The sequence below is a fragment of the Phoenix dactylifera genome, chromosome 11, assembly GCF_009389715.1.
Source record: "Phoenix dactylifera cultivar Barhee BC4 chromosome 11, palm_55x_up_171113_PBpolish2nd_filt_p, whole genome shotgun sequence".
NCBI lineage: Eukaryota > Viridiplantae > Streptophyta > Magnoliopsida > Arecales > Arecaceae > Phoenix > Phoenix dactylifera.
The window spans coordinates 18,771,739-18,795,655 of NC_052402.1; the positions used below are offsets into that span (position 1 = coordinate 18,771,739).

A 23,917-nucleotide genomic window follows, 5' to 3' on the forward strand; every position below is an offset into this window, starting at 1 on the left:
AGTGTGGCACAAATATAGGCTCCGATACCAAGATGGCGAACTTTGATGCCAATAGAATCATATCAAGCATCATTTCTCTTTACCCACTAACCTCAAACAAATAGGGCAATCAAAGTGGTATTATTGAGAATTTGGTTGTTATCCATGAAGACTTGGGCAGAATTATTGAGAATATAGTTGTTATTCATGAAGACTTGTTTGGCAAGCTCTTTTTTGCATTTTGGACTTACAGAACATCAGTCAGGACTTTGACCAATATGGGACTATACTCGCTCACTTACAGATCAGACGTTGCGTTGCCAATCGAATCAAGATAACCTCACTCCATGTCTATCAGAACCCAAAATTGAAATGGAAACAATGCAGATACGACCAATCGAACCCATTGGGAGGGTTCCTACATCATTAAAAGAAAAAAAAATCTATTTTGAAAATGCCCCGTGTCTTGCTGATATAGAAGGAAGTGAGCGACCAAACCCAAACGAATGCTGATCATATTAAAGAAATAGATTTTACTTAAAGTATGGAAATGACTATAGATTATCTTTTCTTAAACATGAGGTATTTTCTTGATTAAGTCCACTTTCCCAAGCCAATCAAAACCCAAAGATATCGTACCCGTGCAAACTCCTTTGAGCTTGTACATATGAACCTTTCTTTGGCACCACCTACTACCCATAAAAGAAAATCCAAAATTAGATGCTCCATGGAAGAAAAAAAAAAGGAAACTCACAAAAAGATGGTCCTTCCAACCCCAAAGTCCATACGCCAGCGGTGCTGGCATCAAAAACTAGAACCCATGCTAAGGACACCACACAAGTTCGAGCTCTTGTGCTATGAGCTCCGACGATGGCCTCCACCCCAGGAGCTAGCCTAAGAGATAGAGAGCTTCCAAGGCAAAAAGGCTCCCCTTAGCAGCTCGCACTGCATCTCCAGCGGTTGAGGTCATTTTTGGCGAAAGAGGGACATCTTAAGAAAGCAACATCTAGGAGCCTAGCTCCAACATTATTATGGAAATCCATACCCAATCACAATACTTGTTTTAACTTCACAGAAGCAATAAGAACAGCAGCGCTATGATAATTTGTATCTGCAACTACAAATGAAAAGTGAAGGAGAATGAACCGCATTAGAATGCCCACCCAAGTAATTTGTCATTCTACGATGACGAAATACATGAGCGAGTTACTTGCTACAGGGCATGGCAATAATATCTACCACTCTGAACTTGCATGGCCAGCAACATCAAGAAAAGCATTTCTTTCGTTGTTACTTTCAATTAGAATAAAAAAAACATACACTGCATAAATATTTTGAGTTAGAGCATAATGAGACTGCTGACTAGAATGCAAATTTTGGCAGTAGGTAGCCAACATTCGAGGCAAAACTGGCTATTTACAGACGCATCACAACACAGCAGTGCCATTTGAGAGCAATAGTTGTAATCCTGAACTTTTGGAGAGGAGCAGACCTGAACCAACAGGGAAAAGGAAGAAGGTGAGCTTCAGAGGATGCAAAATATCTTCATCCAACTTTCTTAATTTGTGTGTAATCCGCGACGTTCCCTTTCTTCAATCAGCACTTCTCAGATGTGAATATGTTTTGGGGACAGATCAAGTGCCATGCGCATAAAGCAGCGCATCACCTGATCCTAACCATGCCCCCCAACTATGGGTTAGCTCGTATGAACCTTCTGAGTAGCATTCTGGTTGTTTAAGTGATCCTCGAACCCCTGCAACAAAGAAAAGTCCATGAACAGGAAACAAATGAATACTGCAAGCCAGAAACTTGACTAGTTGAGTGAGGGACCATATGAGTTGCTTCCGCTCCGTGGCCAGCAAATAGTTGCAAGAACAGAGTTTGAGAATTTTTCTTCAAAAACTAGTTCACTGGTCTTGATGCTCCAAGTACGCAAAAAGTGGTCCTCTCCACCTAACATGAGACATTTTGGAACTCTAATTTAGCTGATTGAATTAATATTGAAGGAGGTGCAGGACAAACTTGAAACAGAGGTGCACCTGACATAACGAGCGTTTCGGATGGGTTAACTCCAAGCTGCAGGCGGCTGTGGCTGTTTACATGCCCCTCATATGATTGGACAGCTCCTCTTTGAAGAAGACGGCAGTCAAATAGTTTTATCTGTATTGGCACCAAAAAAGAATGCTCAAAAAATGAATAGTTGATTGATAAACATGATCGATTAGATGCATAGATGAAAAAAATCTGAACACTAAAGAATATAACTTGGGAAAGTGAATCTTGTTGGGTTCTTGAATTAAATGCCACATCAAATAGACACACCACTCTTCTCATCTCCTGCTCTACAGTCGACAGGAAACAAAGAAATGATCCAAGGATGACACAGAAAGACTAATATCAATATTAGCAGCCATCATCAGTTTTGTCCAAGATTGATCGAAACCACTAAAACAATTGAAATTGGATAGACCTAGCCAGGTTCAACTGAAACTGGCTGAATCTGGCTGTAATTCATGACCAGATGAGCTCAAGCCTGTTCCAAAATGATCTGTTTCAACTGCAACACAGAACCTTGATGAATATAGGTTCATTAACGTTAAGGACCTCTTCTGATCCTTCTCCTAACTAAAGTTAAACTGCTATAGAAGTAGAGATTAAATCATGAAAAAAAAAAACAAAAATGAATAACTGATTTCAATGAATTATGCATATTTATATCCCAGGATAAAAGGAGCATGATGTTGTGTGTCAATTTAAAACTAGCATTGAGTATATGATAGGATTCCTTACACTGGGATTAAGATTGGTTGCCTTTGTCACCTAAACTCACACCTATTTGTCAAACAGTCAAATAATGCAGCTCTGTGCTCTAATAGCCAGAGTGCTGTCCCTAAATGGACTACACAAAAGGAGATAAAGCTTCACTTCATCTGTCAATACAGCATTATCACCATTACAGTTCATTACAACCACTCTAATACTGTAAATTATTGCACATGCCAACTATCATATATTAACCAGCCAGTAGACTTAATATGATGATTGATATTACTGCATGCCTTCATGATTAATAAGGCAAAACCATTGTGCGTGCTCAGGTTGTTGTCACAATATTGGTTGCATATAGTTGCTTTCTGAATTTCAGCAGCAAGGAAGTTGTATGCCTTTCTCAAGGATAGAAAGCTGGTTTATCATATTCAACATGCCTTGAACACTTCCATGGCAACTACCATGATCAAAGAACATCATCTCATAACAGACAAAATGCAAATTTATAATGTACCTCAATTAGGAATAAATAGCATACTTGCACAGTTCTTTCACATATAACTAGTCAAAAGAGTTCAAATGAGAACTCACAGATCCATCCATGGAGCTCCCTAAGAAGTACTGATCATATGATTGAAGTGCTACCAAACTGCAATGTAAAATGTGTACTTCTTGGTTAAACATATAACGTTCGACACAGCATTGCAGGCAAAACATCTACCAAATAAAAGTGAAAATATAAGAAGACGACAGAAGTAGAAGAAGATGAAAAGGGGAAAAAGTACCTGCAAATGGCTGAGGACATGAAGACAGCATTTGAGGAATTGGAGGTTTCTCTATGCTGTACGAAACACCAAAATTTGTGTTAATAAAGATGGTTTTACGCAACCAAATCTTTTTATATTATAAAGCGATATTTTGCAAAATATCACCTCAGATTGGAATATTCTACAGAGTACAGACTATGAATATCCATATATTACAATAAGATGTCCACTAGAAATTACTTGTGCACATTTCAAAGAGTACCATAAAGAGAGTAATTAGAAGCAAAATCAACTTTTAATATTATAGATGACAAAAAAACTCAAGCCTGACAACATGTTTGTGATACTTCCCTTTAGCTTTTTGACAATTAGAACTTCGAAATTTAAATGCGTGACAATCTTTTTGTCAGAAGCAGAAACAGGTTACAGATGCGAATGAAAAACAAAGATTGCAGAATAGAACTTGAAATGTACCTGAAGTGCCTGAAACTTTGTAGACCTTTTGTCATTCCTAGCTAGATGAGCATGAGCTGTTCTGTGAGTATCTGGTATTCTAGGTGAAGGTCCAGCTGAAAGGTCAGAGTAACCTCTTTGTCTCTCCCGAATATCAACTGCAATGACTGCTCCATTTCTATGACCACATAAAACAACATTTCCCTACAGTGGGCAAAATTCAAAAACTTTAGGTATTCATAATTTAACAAAGCACATTTTATAGCCAAAAAAATTTACATAGTCAGACGAGTCTAATGACAGAGCTAAACTTGAAGGGTGGAAACCTGGAAAAAAAATGCAGCATCATGAGCAAGATCTGGTATTTCTTATACCAATTCTGATCTGAAGCCCCTCGCTTTAGACAAGCCGGTTTGAAAGGCAAAATGGTGGAATGCTTGTAATACTTTATTTTGACCCAAGGGAGTGTGAAAACTAAAGAAAAAGAATCAATTAGACTTATGGCCAGAGTCGACGGAACTATCCCGAACCGGGTGGTTACGGCTGTTTCGAGCTATACTGGCGGCTCACCGTACGGTTTCGGCAACAGAAATGAAACCCGTTGCCGAAGCCGGAGAAGGAGAAGGAAAGAGAGAGCGAGCAGAAAAAGGAGGGAGGGCCGGCGGAGGCCGGGGGAGTAAGGCTGCGGCCGGTTTCTCTGTTCGGAACGGCCTCCGCCGGCCCTCCACTGGTGTCCGCCACCCTCCACCGGCCTCCCACTCTCTCCCCCCTCTCCCCCTCCTCTTCTCTTCCATAGTCTGCGTGTCGTCACCTCCGTCAGTACGCATGACCCGTACTGACACGCCGCCGGAAAACTAGTACTGTGCCCGCTACTGGTTCCACTGACCTTGCTAATGGCACTGAGATACATCATATTCTAATAGCTAGGGCCAGCATTTTATAATATGACCCACCATCCAGACCTGCAATGAACCAAGATAAGCCAATTTTGGATTTGGCATAAACAGGACCCAATAACTAAGGTTTTTACTCTTATCCAAAAAACCAAGAATATGCAATGTCTTCAGCCAAGAAAGTTTCACATCTTATCTCCAAAAGGCACGATAAACATGCATTCTCCACTGAGTCTACTCAATTTATTATCATATGTGATGTTTTCACCATTAGGATCAGAAAAGAGTAATGTGAGGAGCTAAAAGCCCTTCATGACAAAATTGTACGACCATGTGGACCTACCTTATGCAATGGATATCAATGACAGTAGTAAACATACATTATGAACATCAGCCAGATGCTCCTATGGAAAGTGTGGATGCTCTCATGGTAGAAATATATGTTGAAGCATACAAAGTAGAACAATTTTGATCCCATAACAACTTACTTGAGGGAGATAATATCAATTGCAGCTAATCAATTTTGCCACGATACCACCTAGGTGTGTAGAGTGCATTCTGACATGGAGATATTACAAAAGAGGTTTATCTGAAGCAACCACCAGTGTTATAGTTGAGTACGACCTAAATAATCACCTAGAGCTTGGTCCAACAACCTCTTTGGTGGATTCAACATATGGTTGATTAGCCTTGACATGGATCAAGTGTAGATGACACTCTTATGCAAGATCAAGATCCATGTAACGTCAAGCTGGACAATCAAAAACAAGCGCATTATCCTAAATAACATTTTATATTTTATTAAACTTCAAACTATAATAAGGCTTCCCATGACCCAAAGAAGAAAAAAATGATGACGATCGATTTATGAATCCTCTTCCAATAAAAGCCCTTTCCTTGTCTATGTCAAAGGTACAATAAAGTTTTTCACATGGTTTTAATCAAGGTTCGCCGTACCGGTACCGGTTGGCGTACGGGTCGTCTACCGAACCGGTACGGTTCAGGTTTGTACCGGAATAGGCCGGTACTAATCGGCCAGCTCTTTCCAACCGGAGCTGGGAAAGAAGAAGAGAACGAGAGAGAGCGCAGGAAAGAGGAGGGAGGAGACCTGCGGTCGTCATCGGAAAGACGCGGAGGAGCGGCGGAGGCCGAGGGGGCGGGGGAACCCGCGGGGGTGCGGCGAAGGCCTAGGCCGCGGCCCCGTCCCCTGTTTTGCCTCCCCTATTTTGAAACAGGGGACGCGGCTGCGGCCTCGGCCTCTGCCACGCCCCCGTGGGTTCCCCTGGCCTCCGCCGCCCCTCCGTGGCTCTCCGATGGCGGCCATAGGTCTCCTCCCTTCCTCTCTTCCCCGCGCTCTCTCTCCTTCTCTTCGTCTTCTTCGTCTCCGGCACAGAACCGGCCCGTACTGGTTTCCACGGCTCTGCCGTACCGGTAGCTGGTCGGACCGATCCAATACAGCCCGAACTAGTACAGGCCGGTTCGGCAAACCATGGTTTTAATAGATGGCTGCATTGATTGCCTAAATAGTCTGTGTAGGGATGCCGCTTAGGCAACCTCCCTAGCAAGGTCCCCAAAACCAGCATTAGAAACTTTACCGATACATTACCGGTTCTATACAGTAAGGTACACACGCAAGTCTTAGTACTTTTTTCTCACTCGTAGTCCTAATACCGCCTGAAACCAGGCAATATAGGGTGGTTCAGCTCAGTTTGGACTGATACAGACCAATTCAACTCATATACCAAACCTCGGAACCACATACATTATGGTCGAAATAGGCGGTACAGGTTAATATGGAAGGCCTTGCACCCTAATATTTTGCATCATGTTTGAGCATGAGGGACAAGATAGATGTATAAATTAGCATGGTCTGCCGTACCGGTCCGTACCAGCCGGTACGGGCCGGTACGTACCGGTCCAGCCTGGGACCGGTACCGGATCAGCATAAAATCCGGTACTGGTAATTTATTGTTGAAGAACCGGTACGGGACCGGTACGGGACCGGTTCGGACCGGTACGGGACCGGTTTCGTACCGGTCCGGGCCGCCACCGGTACGCCGACCGGTACTGGTACGGCGGACCTTGTAAATTAGTATCGGACGTTGGTCTGGTTTATAATTCCTATTGACTTGCTACATCTTATTTGATAAGTTATCTTCATTTATTAGATCATAACAATCTTTCAAATTTCTCCTTTTATTTATTTTTTATCTAGAAATTATCATTTTTGGGCCTCCTTGACATATATGCACCTGTCTTGCATCTAGGCACTAGCAGCACCCTAGCTATCTATCTGCCACTGTCCTTCAAAACATTGGTTTTCCAATGAGATAATGACATCAAGGAGGGCACTTAGGATTTCAATATTGAATCCAATTTGATGAGTTTGCTGTCACCTTAGTGCAGTTATAGGGAATAAACATGTTTTAACAAACGAAAAGTAAAAACCTATGCTATAAATTGAATGGACATGCTTCCATTTTGGTGGAGCAACTCAAAGGACAATTGTTGCATGGACGTAGACATGATAATCAAATCAAGACACGTATACAAGTGTCAGATTGGCAAGTAGGAAAAAGGGAAAATGAGATATAAGGGCATGGGAAATAATTAATTTTAGCCACGTACATATATTTATATTCTTCAATGTGTACAAATAATATTTTAATATATTATTTGTTGAAGTTCTTCCATTATACAGTTTCAGTATACATGTTTCTCCTCCAAATTCCTTAATTCAACTTTCAAAAAAATGATATTTTATATAGTTATTATAATATCTACATTCTTGGCCAACCTCTGAAAGAAATCCTAGCTCTAGCATCATCATGGTGAGTCAAACTAATTGTTGGTAGTCAAACTATCCACCAATCTCTAAGATGTGCAACAAAAGAATTTGATAGTATCTAAGCATCCAACATTCAGCCAATTGAAAATACATTTCCAAACATGGATTCTTTGAGCTAGATGAACATGTCCAAGTAACACAAATTGTATCACTTGTTGGAAAAGATGAATAAAATAGTGAAAGGGATTCATGTTATGAAGCATGTCGGGTTTGTTTACCTCTAAACTATTTTAATCATGAGAAGCATTTCATATAAGAATATATTGAACAGCTCATTAACTTTAAGGTGGGGTAGCATCTGTGAGTTGGATCAAAGAACTATCACTATCCTAACATTGCAATAATGAAGGGATACACCTAACATGGATGAGCGCAGATAAGATTCATAAAATATCTGCTAAACAGAACTATGTATTTTTCATTCAGAAATGGGCAGCTTCACCCCTTACAAAGATTATTGACACAGGAGGGATAGCCATGAAACAAGCCTTTGACTATGAATGCCATTCTTAAAGAAGAAAACAAATATGATAAGTTTTTCCAAGCTCTTTCTAGAGTATCAAAAAAATAACTTGAATGCCCACTAACATAACTCAAAGAATACAACCCACAAGTAGTAAGTTCATAGCTCCTGAGTTTGAGTTTTTGGGCGAAACTGGCCCCTATTTGCTTTTCTTTCTTCCTAAATGTGGCATTTACATGCGGGGAGAAAACCCAACAATTTTTTTTTCAGAAATTAATTTTGTTAAATCACAATCAAACCAATACACCATGAATCTCCAATGAGCACACACTATCTCCCAGAGAAGAAAAGTAAATAGTTTTTCAAGTATGATGCTCTTGGATTAAAAAAAGATGCTAAAATATATGTTACTTTTTCATTCAAACAATAGGTGATCTGTATGATTCACCTATTAGTAACTTTTACCCATGCAAAACGACATTCATGTAATGAATGATACAACAACCATGAGAAGGAAAATAAATTTATTGCAACAATTGATTGTATTACCGATTGATCAAATTGTAGTGACAATATGTTGCTTTTACTACGGTACATCCATGACAACCCTCTGGTTTCTAAATCTATCAAAGCAGCTCCAAGATTAGTGCCTAGAAAAGGAAAACAGAATGAATGATGAGAAATTATACAATGTGTTCACTTAATTGAATATGATACATATGTATAATAATAATAGGGCAACTGAAAAGAAAGCTCCATGCAAGGTGTGCAAAGCATAGACAACAAAAACCAACTCAAAATCATGAACTAGTAGGGCATATTCTCTTCTGTTGATCGAAGGATTGATAATCACAAAGTAATAAGAGATGACTAAAGAAGTATTAGAATTCATAATATGATCAAGAACAAGTTGTAGAAATATCGGTAGAAGAATCTGAGGCAAATCTCTGATGGAGTTACATCACCAAGGTAACAGGATCACAACAACCAAATTAACAGAATCAACAAGAACTCTAGACAAAGAACATCTTCGCTCTACGGTATAACTTCTCTTTCCAATGAACTGGCATTGTTACATTACTTAGTCTGGCTTGAATAATGTAATTTAAGTTTGTTAGTCAATGATGTTCTTCAATGTAGCTGGTCGTTTAAAAGTTTTCAGGGCCTACATGCATATTTGCACAAGCTACACTCTCTCATGAAACAACCTTACAAACACACAAATGTTCATGCATACATGAACATGTAATAGGTTACTGTACCACTTCCAAGAAGCTTCTCCTTGATAATTTCTTAATCAACTCAAACAAGAAAAATGTCTCTTTGTGTCTCTCTCTCCCTCTCCTTTTTCTGCAACAAAACACAAAGATATGGTAGCAAAGATTGAGTTGTAATTGGATGTCCCCAGGTTAGGTCAGAAAAGCTAGATCCAGTACTAGAGATTGTAGTCTAAATTCAGTATGCAAGACAGAAAGAGCAAAGGGAAATTGTTTTAGGGGAAAAAAATGCTATAGAGGCATGAAGCAAGGTTCAAGTTAAAGGATGAAAGAGTAAGGTATAAGAAAAGGTTTAAAGTCAGGAGGACTCTAAGTAGCTAATCTAATGAGGCGATGAAATTTAAGGTTGTTAGACAAACAAGAAATGTTTTAGGAGATGAAATTTAAGCTTGCTAAGCAAACAAGAAATGTTTCAAAAGAATATCAACAGTAGACAGGTGGCTAGGCTATCCAGGGCAGACACGCTAGGCAGGCACCCATAAGTCAAGGCAGCCAAAAAATGATAAAATCAAAAGTCTAATTAAACATAAAAAATCTAAGAGAATAAACTAAAAGGAAAACATGACATATGAAATAAGATGTAGAAAGTACATAGGAAGTACCACCTTCGAAACATATAATACTAGTTCCTGAAATCTTCCTCCATACTCAAAAAGGTGCAAAACATTAAAGCATACCTCAGTGGCACCACTTAGGGAGTCACAGCAGCCATCTTTTAAAACATTACAAACACACTATTAAAGAACAATTATGCTGAGGACTAGGATAGGATTAACAAAAAAAAATGTCATGGAAATTTTTGGCAATAAATATAGCAAAATAGACGGAAAATTCAACAAACTACATACAATAGCTATGGAAGGATTCAAATGGGGTATACTTGAAATTATCAATCACTAATAACCCCGAGTGCAAAGAATAATTGTCCAAATTTTAACCATGGAATTTTTTCTTCCAAGATCTGACCAAATGCTCAAATTTGACACCACAGCCAACTACACTCATTATATTGCCATATGCAACTTCCACCCCACTACAAATGTCCAGCTTATTGAAGCATCTATGAATGTGCGAGCCACCTCATCAATCTAGATATACATTGTCCTGTATAAAGGTTCCAGAACCATTCTTAGCCACTTCTAACATAACCTCAAAGGAAACAGCAGACAAGCTCTATCTCAGCATCTTCATCTATTTCTCAGTGGGAATCAGGTAAATTGATGGAGAAGCACCTTAGTTTAAGTATCACTTTACCGTCAATAGTGCCACCAAACATGATAGATATGGACCTAACTCCATGGCAATAGTCCAATTAAGTAAAAGCCACAAGTATCTACTCCTTCAAGACTATGGTATGCCCCACCAGGAACCAGTCAACCTAGGAATGCTTTACCAAATCAAGATGGCATTAACTGCTATCCAATGTTGTGAAGTAGATTTTACCACCACACTATTCTCCCTTTTACTCTAGAAAAAATAATAAACAGTGCATAGATTGGCAAAAAAAATAATAATAAAATCTGCAGCCTGCAAAGACTCACCAATAACTGCTTGTTTCCGGTTCGAATTGCAATCAGCAGTCCATATCGTGCTCTCAAATGAAGCGATCCTTGAAATTCTGCTAGCTAGACTGGAAGAAACTAGACTAAGATCTAGAGGTTCACTGAGATTTAGAATGCAGACCGAACCACGAGACAGTCCTGACCCAAGAGCAGTCACCATGTTCATATTGTCAAGTGATCCAAAATTCCAAATTTAGTAATATGAGATAAACCAGTCAAAATATTCTGCTAGGAAAGAAATATGCAGTTAAACATGTCAACTAACTGCAAAAGAACATGTTAAATTCATGAAGGCATCAAAATGCATTTTGGATACAGTGCTTGCTGGTCATCTGAATGCGTGGCAATCTTCCTTATGCAAGATATACCAGAGTCAAAACTTGAGAAGGTTTCTGTTAAATGCCAAATACTCCGAATTGCATGATCACACCCTGCTTCGTGTTTGCTTGAGGGAGGCCAAACAGCACCAGGTTTGCACTCAAGCCCATAATCAAAGTAACGCCCAACATTTCCAATCTCAAAGAGCCTGTGAAAGGAAATTCAGTTACAAAATAACTCTTCACCCTAGAGAATGCAGACTTGGAGACAATTGCAAAATGAGCTGATAGGTCATGCACATTCGAAAATTAGATTGAAATTGGACAAGTGCGGGGAGGGAGGGGGATTGGGGGAAGGCAAATGATAGAAAGATTATTTTTTTCTTTTTTTAAGTAAAGATAACCACATCTCATAGTGTGACAATAAACAATACATCCCAAGTGCATAGCAAAAACGCAATAAAGATAATATATGCACAAGCAAGGTTGGAGGAACCAGTATCGGGCACCGTATCAGTTTTCTAGCGGCACGACTCGGTACGAGCCGTGTCGGGCAAGTACCAACAAAGGGCACGGTACCGTGGGAGAGAGAGAAGGGTCAGAGTGGAAGGGACGCTGGCGGAGGCCGGCCGAGTCCGTGGGAAGCGAGAGGCCATGGCCGCTTTCTTTGTTTCAAACGAAACAAGGGTCTAGCCGCGACCTTAAAAAATTTTGAATTTTTAAGTGAAGTCGGCAAATCGCTTGCCGACTTCACTTAAAAATCAAAAAAAAAAAATTAAAGTCGCGGTTAGACCTCTGTTTCGTTCGAAACAAGAGAACCGGCAGAGGCCTTGCCTATCGCGGCCTCCGTCGGCCCTCTGTCGGCGTCCCGACCTCTCCCTCTCCCTTCCTCCCCCGCTCGCTCGCTCTTTCCTTCTCCTTCACCAGCTCTGACAACAGGTCTTATTTCCATTGCCGGAACCGGACCGGTGAACCACCGGTACGGCTCGAAACGGTCGGAACCATCTGGTTCAGGACGGTCCCGCCGACCTTGTGCACAAGGCTTCCAAGATGTACTATAAAGAAGGAAATAATCATGTGATATCACTATGCTACAAATTTTTTCTCGGTATTTTGTTAATTCCAAGATGGCACCTCTGACTACAAATTATGGTTGCTCCCAACTGTTCATCATAGTATAACATCATTGTATAGACCTGCAAATATTTATGGTCAAATTACAGTGAATATATTATAAAAACAATTAAATGGAATTAAATGGCATTAATAACCGTAAATTAATATCCTGAAATTGATACGCATGGATCAAACAGTCTATAGTTCACTTTGTAACAAGTGATAGTTATCAGAGCTAATTTATCAGCTTTACTAGTAATTATTTTAAGCCCTGTTTGGGGGAGCTGTTAGTAGTAGAGCTTTTGGAAGTAGAGCTGTTGGAAGTAGAGTTGTCTGAAGCAGAGCATTTATAAAAAGCTGTTTGCTGTTTGGTAACCACATTTCTAAAGTGTTGTGGCACTTTAACATGTGTTTGATAAACAAATTGAGAAAGTACTTTTGTGTGACAAAATGACCATAAAGGACATTACCAGTATTATACAATAGAGCAAAATAAAATATAATATGTATTAATACATAAATATATAATATAGTATAATATTAATGTAATGTAATATAATATTATTATAATATAGTACTATAACATTATGTATTATAAAATAATAATTTAATATAATATTAAATTATTTAACATAACATATCAATGTATTATGATATAATGTAATATAATATTATATTTATAGTATAATACAATAATAAATATATAAAATATTATAATTATTAGTGTAAATTAATTTTTCATCCTTCTAATGACCATTTATCTCTCTAATAAATTTTCTAGCTAGGTGATAAAATTGGTTAAATAATTACTAATATTATTTATTTATTTATTTAGATCAGATTATTTGCCACTTACTCATTATTTTTCTTTTTATTTATTTTATTTAGTTATTTATTTATTTATTATTTTATTTCATTGAAATATAGATGGGTCGCCGGTCATGGGTGGTGGCCGGCATGGTGGCTGCCACCATGGGCAACCACGAGCTCCCAAAACAAAAAAAGAAAAGAAAAAAAAAGAGGAAGAAGGAACAGTGACGGTGGCGTTGAGAGGAAGAAGAAGATAGAGAAGGAGAGGAAGGGGATGGGTGAGAAAGGAAGAGGCGGGATGAGGGCTTTGGGGAAAAAAGTGAGATTTAAATAGGGTATTTTGGTCCAAAAAACAGCTTCCCGATAAAGCTGAAAACAACGTTTTCAGAAAGCTCCAAATTGGAGCTTCTCCCCAAAAGCTGTTTTCAGCTTCCCGCAAAAGCTGAAACAGCTTTCCGAAAATTTTACCAAACACCATTTTTTTATCTGAAAGTGCTTTTGGAGGGCCAGAAAGTGCTTTTTGGCCCTCCAAAAGCTCCCCCAAACAGGGCCTTAATCACAGGACAATGATAGATTATAGCTTTGAAGCAGATGGTAACTATGACAAATGCCTTCTGTTCTGTTGCTACTGTTGACAAAGACTAATACTGAGCATCAATTATGCAAGTGCAGCAAACATATGAAGCAGAAAGGCTATTTAACCGAGAGCTCAAATGTTACATGGGACTAGAAAAATATGTGATTTTGCAGCTATGAAGTGTAACGGAAATAGCAACTGGATGATGATTATGCATTTATGCCCTCACATGAAAATGGTTGGCATTTGTGATCTTTGACTATAACAAAGGCTGCGGTAATTATATTATTATCAAAAAATAAAACATAAAAAACCTCGGAACTGAGAGTTCGACAGTGTGAACATTGATAAGAAAGGAGTTTGATCTCATTATGACAAATAAGAAACTGAAATTTAAGTATGGCACAGTCCTTATGAGGCACAAGAGGAGTTAATATGACAAAAACAAGAAGTTGAAATTGAAGTAGGATGCAATCCTATAAGAGGCATGATTGGCAGAAGTAGTGAGATGACTGGATGGTATAGCAGAGACCTGCCACACTTACAACAGCTCTACAGGCAGTTGTGCAATTTACAGTGTAGAAAAGATCGATCAACAAAGAGCATTTAAAGTCATAATAAAATATCTCCAACTTTGTAATTGATCTTAATGTGATAGTTGAAGATGGATACATAAACCAAAACCTAAGTAACTGAGAAAGGGGTTGCGGTTACGGATTTTCGTAATATCAATCCGTAAAAGCAGAACTGGTATTTTTAATAAAAGTAAATGGATACTTCACATTGCTTACAATACGAAAAAATTCATGAATAAGGATGTATTTGGAGTTGCTCAACAAAAGCCCTTTGTAACTATTAAAGTAAAAAAAATACATAAAAAAATTAAATTTTTTTATAACATCATTTATGAGAAGCCAGAAAAGTGCTTTTGGAGGAAGCTGGAAAAGCGGGCTTCTAGCCTCATTTACTGGTATTTTTAATAAAAGTATATTGCTAGTTCACATTGCTTACAATATGAAAAATTTATCACTAAAGGCCCATTTGGAGTTGCTCAACAAAAGCCCTTTGTAACTTCTAAAGTAAAAAATTACTTACTAAAAAAATTAAATGCTTTTATAACATCACTTATGAAAAGTCAGAAAAGTGCTTTTGGAATAAGCTAGTAAAGCAAGCTTCTAGCTTCTTGTTTTGTGAGATTGCTCTTTCTCTTTCAAATACGATAAAGCTCATGTATAAAAAATTAGTTTTACAATATTGGATAACCAGTACCAAATATACTAAAAGGTACTTCCTTATTTAAGAACTTATAAGAATTTAATTTTCGAGAATGACTTTTTAATAAGCAGAAGCAGCATCAAACATGCTAATAGTTTCTTATAGCACAGTCTATTTAGTTTGAAATATGAATTCTATGGAAAATACTTGCTGCATAACAACACTTGTAGCTTGAGGTTACCTTGACAGCCATTATAGCTAATACCATCCTAAATATAAGGGACTTGATATCAACTATCAGGAAAGCTTTCATTGTTGACCAAAAGTCAATACAGTTATTAGAGGTGTCACGCGTGTGATATGTACTTAATCTCAGTCAACAATTTTATATTGATGCCTTGACAATCAATGATGCATGCAAAATTAAATGGATTCAAGTAACCATAGTAAAATGAATTGTTTGAGCATGATTGGACCAGGCAGAAAAAAGAGCAGGATTTAGAAGAGTGAATTATGACAATCAGTGTGAATTATGACAATCAGTGTTACAGCAACTTCTAACGAGACAGACATAAGATTGTTTATCGCATAACTGCATGATTTTGACAAACTTGAGAATATAGTCATATTATTAACAAGTAAAACCAGAGGCTATCATAAAAATTGTCAAATCCAAAGAGCCAATGTATTATGTCATGAAAAAATGAATAAGATCAAATGAGTTGCACATAAGGAAATTGGCTGCCTGATGCATCGTATGATTGGTTATCTCTTCCATCCAATTGAAGTCTGCTTAAGTTTGCTTTCTGGTGCCCTATCAAGAAGTCATGCGATTAACCACATTCTTAGCGTCATAGATGTTCTTAAAAAAACGTAAATAATAGAATCAGAAAGATAGCTCTAAGCTCAAGGCATCCATATGTGAGCATTCTCAATCACTTTATTTCATCCAACAATTGCCAATATAGAGGTTCTCTTCATTAAATGCACTTCTCTTTATCCAATACATCACTATCTAATCAGGGAAAAAAAATACTATGCCCATCATTGCATTAAAAGCAGCAGGAATTGGAAAATCCAACGAATATGCCCTAAAATTCAGTGTCAAGACTAAGAATTTTCCAAAGGAAGTTCATGCTTTTAAGCCTTTTTTTTTCAAAATAAACGATAGCTAAACTGTAATATTCTTAATCTTGTGATGGAAATTTCACATTTTGATTTCAAACTTGCAAAGGATAAAACAGTCTTAGAACTCACCCATGGAATGCTCATATGGATTAAGGCTGCTTAATATAGCTTTGATGGAAAATTATCCCATCTTTTAATCTTTTCTCAAATAAACAATAGCTAAACCATCATCTCCTTAATCTTGTGACGGAAAATTTGACAATTCTATCTAAAACTTGTAAGAGATACAACAGCCCTGAGAACACGCCTACAGAATGCTCACATGGACTGAGGCTACTTAATATAGCTTTGGTGGAAGGCGATCTCATTCTTTTTCTAAAAAAAGGCTTTAATGAAAAAGAAAAAGAAAATCAAATCAATGAATTAGAGACAAAGCAGTAATTACAAGAAGGCAACAAAAGAACTCATGAAGAAGAATAAACATCTATTATGGACTCATGCATAGATCATCAAATAGATCTCACAGGCATTTGGGAGAAGAAGAGAATGGAGAATGTCATGAAGAAGAAGGTTTTCCATTCCATTATGTAAAGACATATATGGTTTCCATCATCTTCTTGTTGGCTTAATAAATTGGCAAAATCATCAAAACTAGCATATTGATATAAAATTTTGTTTATATCATTAAAGTCATCTCGAATTTTGGATTCACCCAACTTGTGAAATAGCTTCACCTAGTTGATTCATACGTTGAAAGACATTTTCTTATTTGGACTTAGTACCGTACACCAAAGAAAAATGCTAATTTGCCTCAAATTTGGTTATAGACATGCCAATGGCTATGAGAAGTGGATTTGAACTTTCAAACCATTTCACACCTGATTGTACCAATCATATTGCCCATTGTTAAAAACTTTGTTTCCTCTAAACCTCTTGGTGTTTGAACGACGCCATGCAATTGTTCGAGCGCACTAACAGCACTGGGAACCGCCCTCTGATATTTCCAAACCTGTTATATAATATTAACAGATAAATTATTGATATCAAACATTAAAGAAGATTAAAAGAGCAGAATTAAGACAATATATAAGAATTTGATGCCTTAAAATATGTGAATTGATGCCTTAAAATAAAGCTTGCTTTATCATTAATCTTTTCTTTTAATTATAACATCATCTGAAACTTTTGTTTTTTACAGCAAAGTTTAATGTTGTAAAACATGGTCTTTGCAATCATTTTGTAAGTGAATAGCCGAGCTTAGTCAGTTTTCTACAGATATAGAATAGTTCCTCCTAAATTTTAAATCTAAAAATTTCATGCAAATATTGTGTGCCAAATATAGAGATTAAATAGCATTGCTACTAATTTGGATCATGGAAAAGGGGAAAATACTAATAATTGAAGAGTGGGAAATGATTCATAAACAATATGTTAATAAATGAGTAACATGCATACCACAGGAAAAGAAGCTTGAAATTTTTGGTATTCTTGTTCGAAGTTGTGTCTACATTTTTTGGAGAAGAGAAGTCTACCATGTATCTCCCTAAGACGAAGCAATTCAGGAGGTTTTATCTGCTTTCTGTTGCCTGGCCAATGTGCTCGATGTTTCTGTAAACAACTAAACAGAGTTCATTTCTTCTTCACCCAGCATCACTTAGTAATTGAATGTTCTAAAAATAAATCACATCATTTAGAATCTGAAGTCCACAAATCAATTTGAGGAATCAATGTATGCAGAGCTACTGTCAGCCTTGTAAACAATATTTATAGTACCACAAAATAAATAAATAATAAAACTTAATGGCAGTAACTACTGGGAAAGCAGAAGATGGAAGTCCTAGATAACTTCATTCACACATCCTATACTATAATTTTCATAAAAAGTTCAGATTCACTTGTTTCCTTAGTACTTATACCATGTCTGTTTATGCATCCGTTCAATAGCTTTTGTTGACAAAAGATATTGTCCCCCTTCCTCACATGCTATTCACCAACATTCTCCATGACCAACCATGTTTAATTCAACCAAGAAATTTTTTTCCTAAGACACTCCACTTATTCAGCCTACAAAACATAAAATTATACTTTCTTTGGCTTACTTCGTGTAGTTTCATTTAACATTTGTTTCCAGATTTCTGTCTGAAGCTAGAAATGGCACTAACAGTGATATAGCGCCAACATAAATGACAACTAGGTTAATAACTATGATACAATATCTTTTAGCTATTACAACACTGGGTTTCCTCTGAAGCAAGAAATGGCACTAGTGGAGATATGAAGCATATATGCATGGTATGTTAGTTACTATCAAGAATTCAAGACCTTGCAAAAACTACTCAGTCCTATTTTCCATCTGAAGAAACATCATACATAAATATCAACTTACATATCATTATGCATTATAAAAGCACTAATTCCCAAATTAAGATATGATAAATAATCATAGACAATGACAGCAATAATATAGTAAAAAGATGTTGTTGAATTCCTACCATTGTTAAAAATTATTTTTGAGAAACTGTATGAAAGTTACAGAACCATATCATCTACTTTCTTTCAATTCATCAAAAGTTTCCTAAAGCACTTCAGAATTTTGATTAGTTGAACCAGCCCATTGTTTACACAAAGAAAGAAAAGTGCCAGGCAAGTAAGGTTTTCATCTCCCTTTCATCTTTAATACTTTTCCTCATCTTCTCCTTCTTTAGTTTGCAACCAAAGCTAATTATCTACGTAATCTTCCTTTCTTTACTTCATCTGTTATTCTATCTTCATCTTCTACTAATCCCTTACCTTAAGTTTGTAATAGATTTAGTCAGGAAGCAGATTGTAAACCACAACTTGTTCCAGCATATTATTGCCTAGCATTCCCCACAATATGTCATCTGCTACCCCTTTTTCTTAACACATCAAAATTTAGGGATACCTGATCAACCGTAAAGAACCCTAAGACCATTTATATAGACTCGGAGTTGTTAAAGAACATATATCAAGGGAAAACCAGCAAAATCTTACAAACCTTGACCCTCTTCATCTATTAAAAATAATATACCACTTATGTCTTGGATAGAAGTATACATCAGCGATCCAGCCCATCCACAAAATTGCAGAAAAACTTTAACCAACCATGCAAATTCTAAATTTAAACCATTTTCCCTTCAATATTTAGCAGAAACATACTCTTCCATTTTATTTTCTTATATCGAGAGTTCAATTCAATTGAATCTGAGAGCAAAATGGAAAACCGGAAATCCAACTAAGACATTAATGGCATCTCACAAAGACAAGACATGGCATAACAGAATAGTATTACAATATACGATAGGCCTCTTTAGTTTTCATTCAGAGTTCTAGCACAACTGAGTTGATTGACAAAGTAAACACTGTTCAAAAGACCTCAGATTTCTAATCAAGAACAAAATTTTGAAATAGAGCATACTCATGACAGTGTAGTAAACTGTGCGCCCAAGACAGAATTTTAGTAGGCCTGCTTAACCATGCATAAACAATATGAAATATTAACAAGCCATGCAAGTTCTAATATTCATGTGCTTATTTTTGGTTTTCCTTTCAATGTTAACAGTTCAATTTGATTGAATCAAAGAAAGACGGGAAAAAAAAAAGACTCAAAATCCGACAGAGGCATGAATAACAGCACCGTAAAAAATATGATGCACGGCATAAAAGGAAGATACCACAACATAGGCTGACCAACAGAGTTGATCGCCAGGCAAGAACTAAGTTTTCATCAAAAATTTCAAAAATAGGTGATGTTCATTACAATAAAGAATTTGGGTTGCATAACAAGCAAAAGCAAAAAAAACATTTATTTCATTCAGAAACAGGCGAATTTTACCTGATTTCGGTCGGAGCGCTCACGGCAAGAAGCTTGCCCCAATGACGAAGAATAAGAACGCTTTGCTCCCGGTATTGGACCTTTGATAGGGAAGTAGCGATTCTTCTCCGGATCAAAGTAGAAGCCCGGGAGGTCTATTAAAACGCTCTGAATATTAGAGAGGGAGTCAGAGAAAGCGGAGGAGAGAAAGGGAGAGAGGTATTACCCTTGGGTGGAGGCATCTCCTTGCAGAAAGAAGCGGCCGGATTTTGTGAGGAGAGCGGGCAGGGGCACTTGACATATAAGCGGCGGCGGTGAGATGATGATAAACGGCTGTGATGCATCGGATTAAACAGTTTGCGATTGCAGCCTCCTCCTTGCGTCACGCAAATGTAGTATAAATATATTCCAAGACCTAAAAAGTAAAATATCCCAAAAATGGAGGTGGCAAAGCCATGCCATCCGTCCACAGGGCCCTTCTTGGGTGGTTCTATATACACCCCCCCTATTGCTAAGGACACCCCCCAAAAACCAAAAAAAAAATACCCAAACTAACCTTTAGTGTAATTACCATATTGCCCTTGAAATTTTTTCAGTACACCCCCCCTTCCTCCTCACTGCCGCCTCCTCCTCCTCCTCCTCCGCCTCACTGCCGCCTCCTCCCCTCCCCCTCCTCCTCACTGCCGCCTCCTTCTCCTCCTCCTCCGCCTCCCCCATCACCCCTCCTCCTCCTCTTCCTCCCCCCCTCCCCCCTGCGCCCGCTTCCTCCTCCTCCCCATCCCCCACCTCCCCGTCCTCCTTCCTCCTCCTCCCCATCCCCCACCTCCCCCCCTCCTCCCCTCCACCTCCCCGTCCTTCCCCTCCACCTCCCCCTCCCCGTCCTCCTCCTCCGCCTCCCCCCTCCTCCTCCGCCACCTCCTCTCACTCCTCTTCCCCCACCTCCCCGTCCTCCTTCCTCCTCCTCCCCATCCCCCACCTCCCCCTCCGCCTCCCCCCGCCTCCCCGTCCTCCTCCTCCGCCTCCCCCCTCCTCCTCCGCCGGCGAGGTGCTCGTTGCTCGGGAGATGGCCGGGGAGGTGCTTGAGGCGAGGTTTTTTGGGCGGAAGGGAGAAGCCGGCGGGTGTTTTGGAGGGGAAGAGCGGGGTGGGGGGGTTTGGGGGGTGTAGAGAGCAATTTAGGTGAGGGGGTGGGAAGGGTGGGGGGTAATTTAGGAATTTTTAATTTTTTAGGGGTGTCCTTAGCAAATGGGGGGGTGTAGAGAGTATTTAATTTTTTTTTAATTTTTGGGGGGTGTCCTGAGCAATAGGGGGGTGTATATAGAACCACCCGCCCTTCTTTTGTTCATGGAATATAAAAAAAAGGGACAATAGAATGCCCTTATTTTTGCAATACTTTAATCTATAACTTACATAATAGCAGTCAAATAATTAATCTTAAATAGGATTAAAAACTACATCAAAAAAAATTAAAAAAATATGCATCCTTCTCTCTATCCAAAAATAATTTAAATTTTTCATATAAGATAAACGGTTTTAGCAACATCGTTAATTTAACTAAATATAAGTACAAATTTTACAAATATTTGGATATAAGTATAATAAATATAAATCTCAAAAAATATATAATTTATAATTTATTAAAAAATACAGCTCTTGTACGTGATTTTGATCCTTTCCGTTCCCTTCAGTACTTTTTTTTTTTGGCACTCTACAGTGAGATTCTTATTACAATGGTATATTTGTGAATTTTGATTAACAAAAATATTTAGTTGTCCTTCATTTATACATAGATGTAGAGACAAAATTGTTAAAAAAAAAAAAACCTTACACATATATCATTCTATTTTTTAAAAAATTAATAATTAAGTAAATGTATGCAGAAGAAAATTGAATGTATGTCAGAAGAGGGAATGGCTGCAACAACTCCTCTTGGTGTGGATTAGCAAAAGATCGACTAATGAGCATTTATATTTTCTTCTTGGCTCCTAACTCTTAAGATTGTCAAATTATTAAGATATCACCTAAAATGTAGAATGTCATTACTTTGACTCCAAGCACAATTACCCTCTTGGCTTGCCACCATGTTACACACAACTACCAAAGGATGGCTTTGATTTTGGCATCCAATTCTCCATGTTGTCATTTTATTTGATTGAATAGTGATACACCTCGAAAGACCACAAAGAGAACCAACCAATGAAAGCTCAACATTGGGATCACCGTCGATCGAGCACAGTGGCCGCCGAAACATTATTGCGGAGGTATGCAATAATCCCATCCAGTCTCTCCAATCTGGATGGCAGATGAGCCAAGATCTTCAGCAATTCCCACCAACTCAGCATCTGGATCGGATCGATTCTCAGTGGCAATAAATAGTTATCCAATAGTTCATCAGGAACAGTAAAACGAAGTTCACAACATTTGGAGACTAATTTGGATCCACGAGAAAATATTGCTTTCATTATATTGTTGACTCCTACAATGTATGGTTCAAAGAACTAAATCATGCACCAAAATTGTAAAGCGAATCTTCTTACTGAGATGTGGGGACTAGTGAGTAGTGAGTGGTGCGGCTTTTTTGGGTTGTGAAGGAGAAAATTCATAATCCAACACATGTTTATTTCTTTAACATCTTCTTTTTTATTTTCTGTTGTGGGGAGGGGAGGGGGCCTTGAATTTAGTCCCACATCGGCTAGTAGTGGAAAGGTTCCGTGCCTTAAATGGGGGGTGGAAACCCTTTCCTCTCGAGGCACCTTTTGAAGGGCAAAACCGTGAGGAGGGCTCCGGATACGCTCGACCCCCAAAGCGGACAATACCTCGGGAGGAACGCGGTCCTCTTTCTCTGCTAGCTTAATGTGGGCTATGCTGTTGCACGAGGCTCCGGCCGAAGGCCGTCCCCACAACAGATGGCGCGCCAGGTAGGGGCGCCTCCTCCCTCCATTGACTACCCTTCAGGACTGTGGGGGCCCGGTGGGCAAAAACCTGCCCGGAACCTTCCCGCTGGGGGGGGGGGGGCTATGTTGTGGGGAAGGGAGGGGGCCTTGAATTTAGTCCCACATCGGCTAGTAGTGGAAAGGTTCCGTGCCTTAAATGGGGGGTGGAAACCCTTTCCTCTCGAGGCGCCTTTTGAAGGGCAAAACCGTGAGGAGGGCTCCGGGTACGCTCGACCCCCAAAGCGGACAATACCACGGGAGGAATGCGGTCCTCTTTCTCTGCTAGCTTAATGTGGGCTATGTTGTTGCGCGAGGCTCCGGCCGAAGACCGTCCCCACAACATTTTCCAAATTTCCTCAGATTTTATCTCAAAGTTTGCTACTTTGAATTTATGTACGATAGATTTGAAAGCTCCAAACCATGAAGCCTTTAGCACGTTTTCTGGTGTTTTTTTTTCATGCTAAAATCTTATGTTCACTTTAGTCCAAGTGAAATAGAGCTAAAGCAAGAGGGCGTGCTTTTATTTCCTGCTGCACCAAGAAAACTCGGGGTGCTACGTCTCCTAGTGGATTACATTGGGGTATTTTGCTTTTGATGTAGAATTGATCCTGGACCAGGACAATCAATTTATGCATGCTTATTATGGTTTTTGTTCAGATTATTCTTGACCTGATTTGATATATAATGGATCAATAAGCTATAAAACCAAACTAGTCCGATCCAAATGAAGATGGAAGAGGTCTGGATTCAATCTTTTTGACCCAATTCAATCATGGATTGGATTAGCGTATGCCTATCTCCTGTACAAATTGACCTAATGTTTGTTGGGAATTGTATCATAAATGTCAATCGTCAGCATGTTGATGATTGAATTTTGTAAATGAATAGACAAATTAATAAAGTGTTTTTGGCATTATTCATCATTTTACATCTTCAAATGAACTCTTATATGATGAAGTCCTTAGGACTTATTAATGATA

At 38.5% G+C, this 23,917-nt stretch overlaps 1 protein-coding gene across 1 annotated transcript; it reads right to left on the reverse strand.

The window, feature by feature from the left end:
- Positions 1-1,233: 1,233 nt before the first annotated feature.
- LOC103696415 lies at positions 1,234-20,384 on the reverse strand. Its single transcript, XM_039132135.1, has 13 exons — positions 20,233-20,384; positions 20,028-20,161; positions 17,630-17,782; positions 17,053-17,183; positions 11,328-11,537; positions 10,991-11,202; positions 8,722-8,822; positions 3,990-4,172; positions 3,534-3,589; positions 3,340-3,397; positions 2,019-2,139; positions 1,810-1,932; positions 1,234-1,732 (listed from the first exon to the last, which is right to left on the reverse strand). The coding sequence occupies exons 1-13, from the start codon at positions 20,348-20,350 to the stop codon at positions 1,614-1,616; spliced, it is 1,719 nt and encodes a 572-aa protein (XP_038988063.1). The 5' UTR covers positions 20,351-20,384; the 3' UTR covers positions 1,234-1,613.
- Positions 20,385-23,917: the final 3,533 nt, after the last annotated feature.

Excerpts from the sequence above, each read along its gene's own strand:
- LOC103696415 (XM_039132135.1), bottom strand. The coding sequence starts at position 20,350 with ATGCATCACAGCCGTTTATCATCATCTCACCGCCGCCGCTTATATGTC. Across the intron at positions 17,184-17,629 it reads TTCAAGCTTCTTTTCCTGTG|GTTTGGAAATATCAGAGGGC; the intron begins GTATGCATGTTA and ends ATTATATAACAG. Across the intron at positions 1,933-2,018 it reads CGAAACGCTCGTTATGTCAG|GTGGAGAGGACCACTTTTTG; the intron begins GTGCACCTCTGT and ends GTCTCATGTTAG.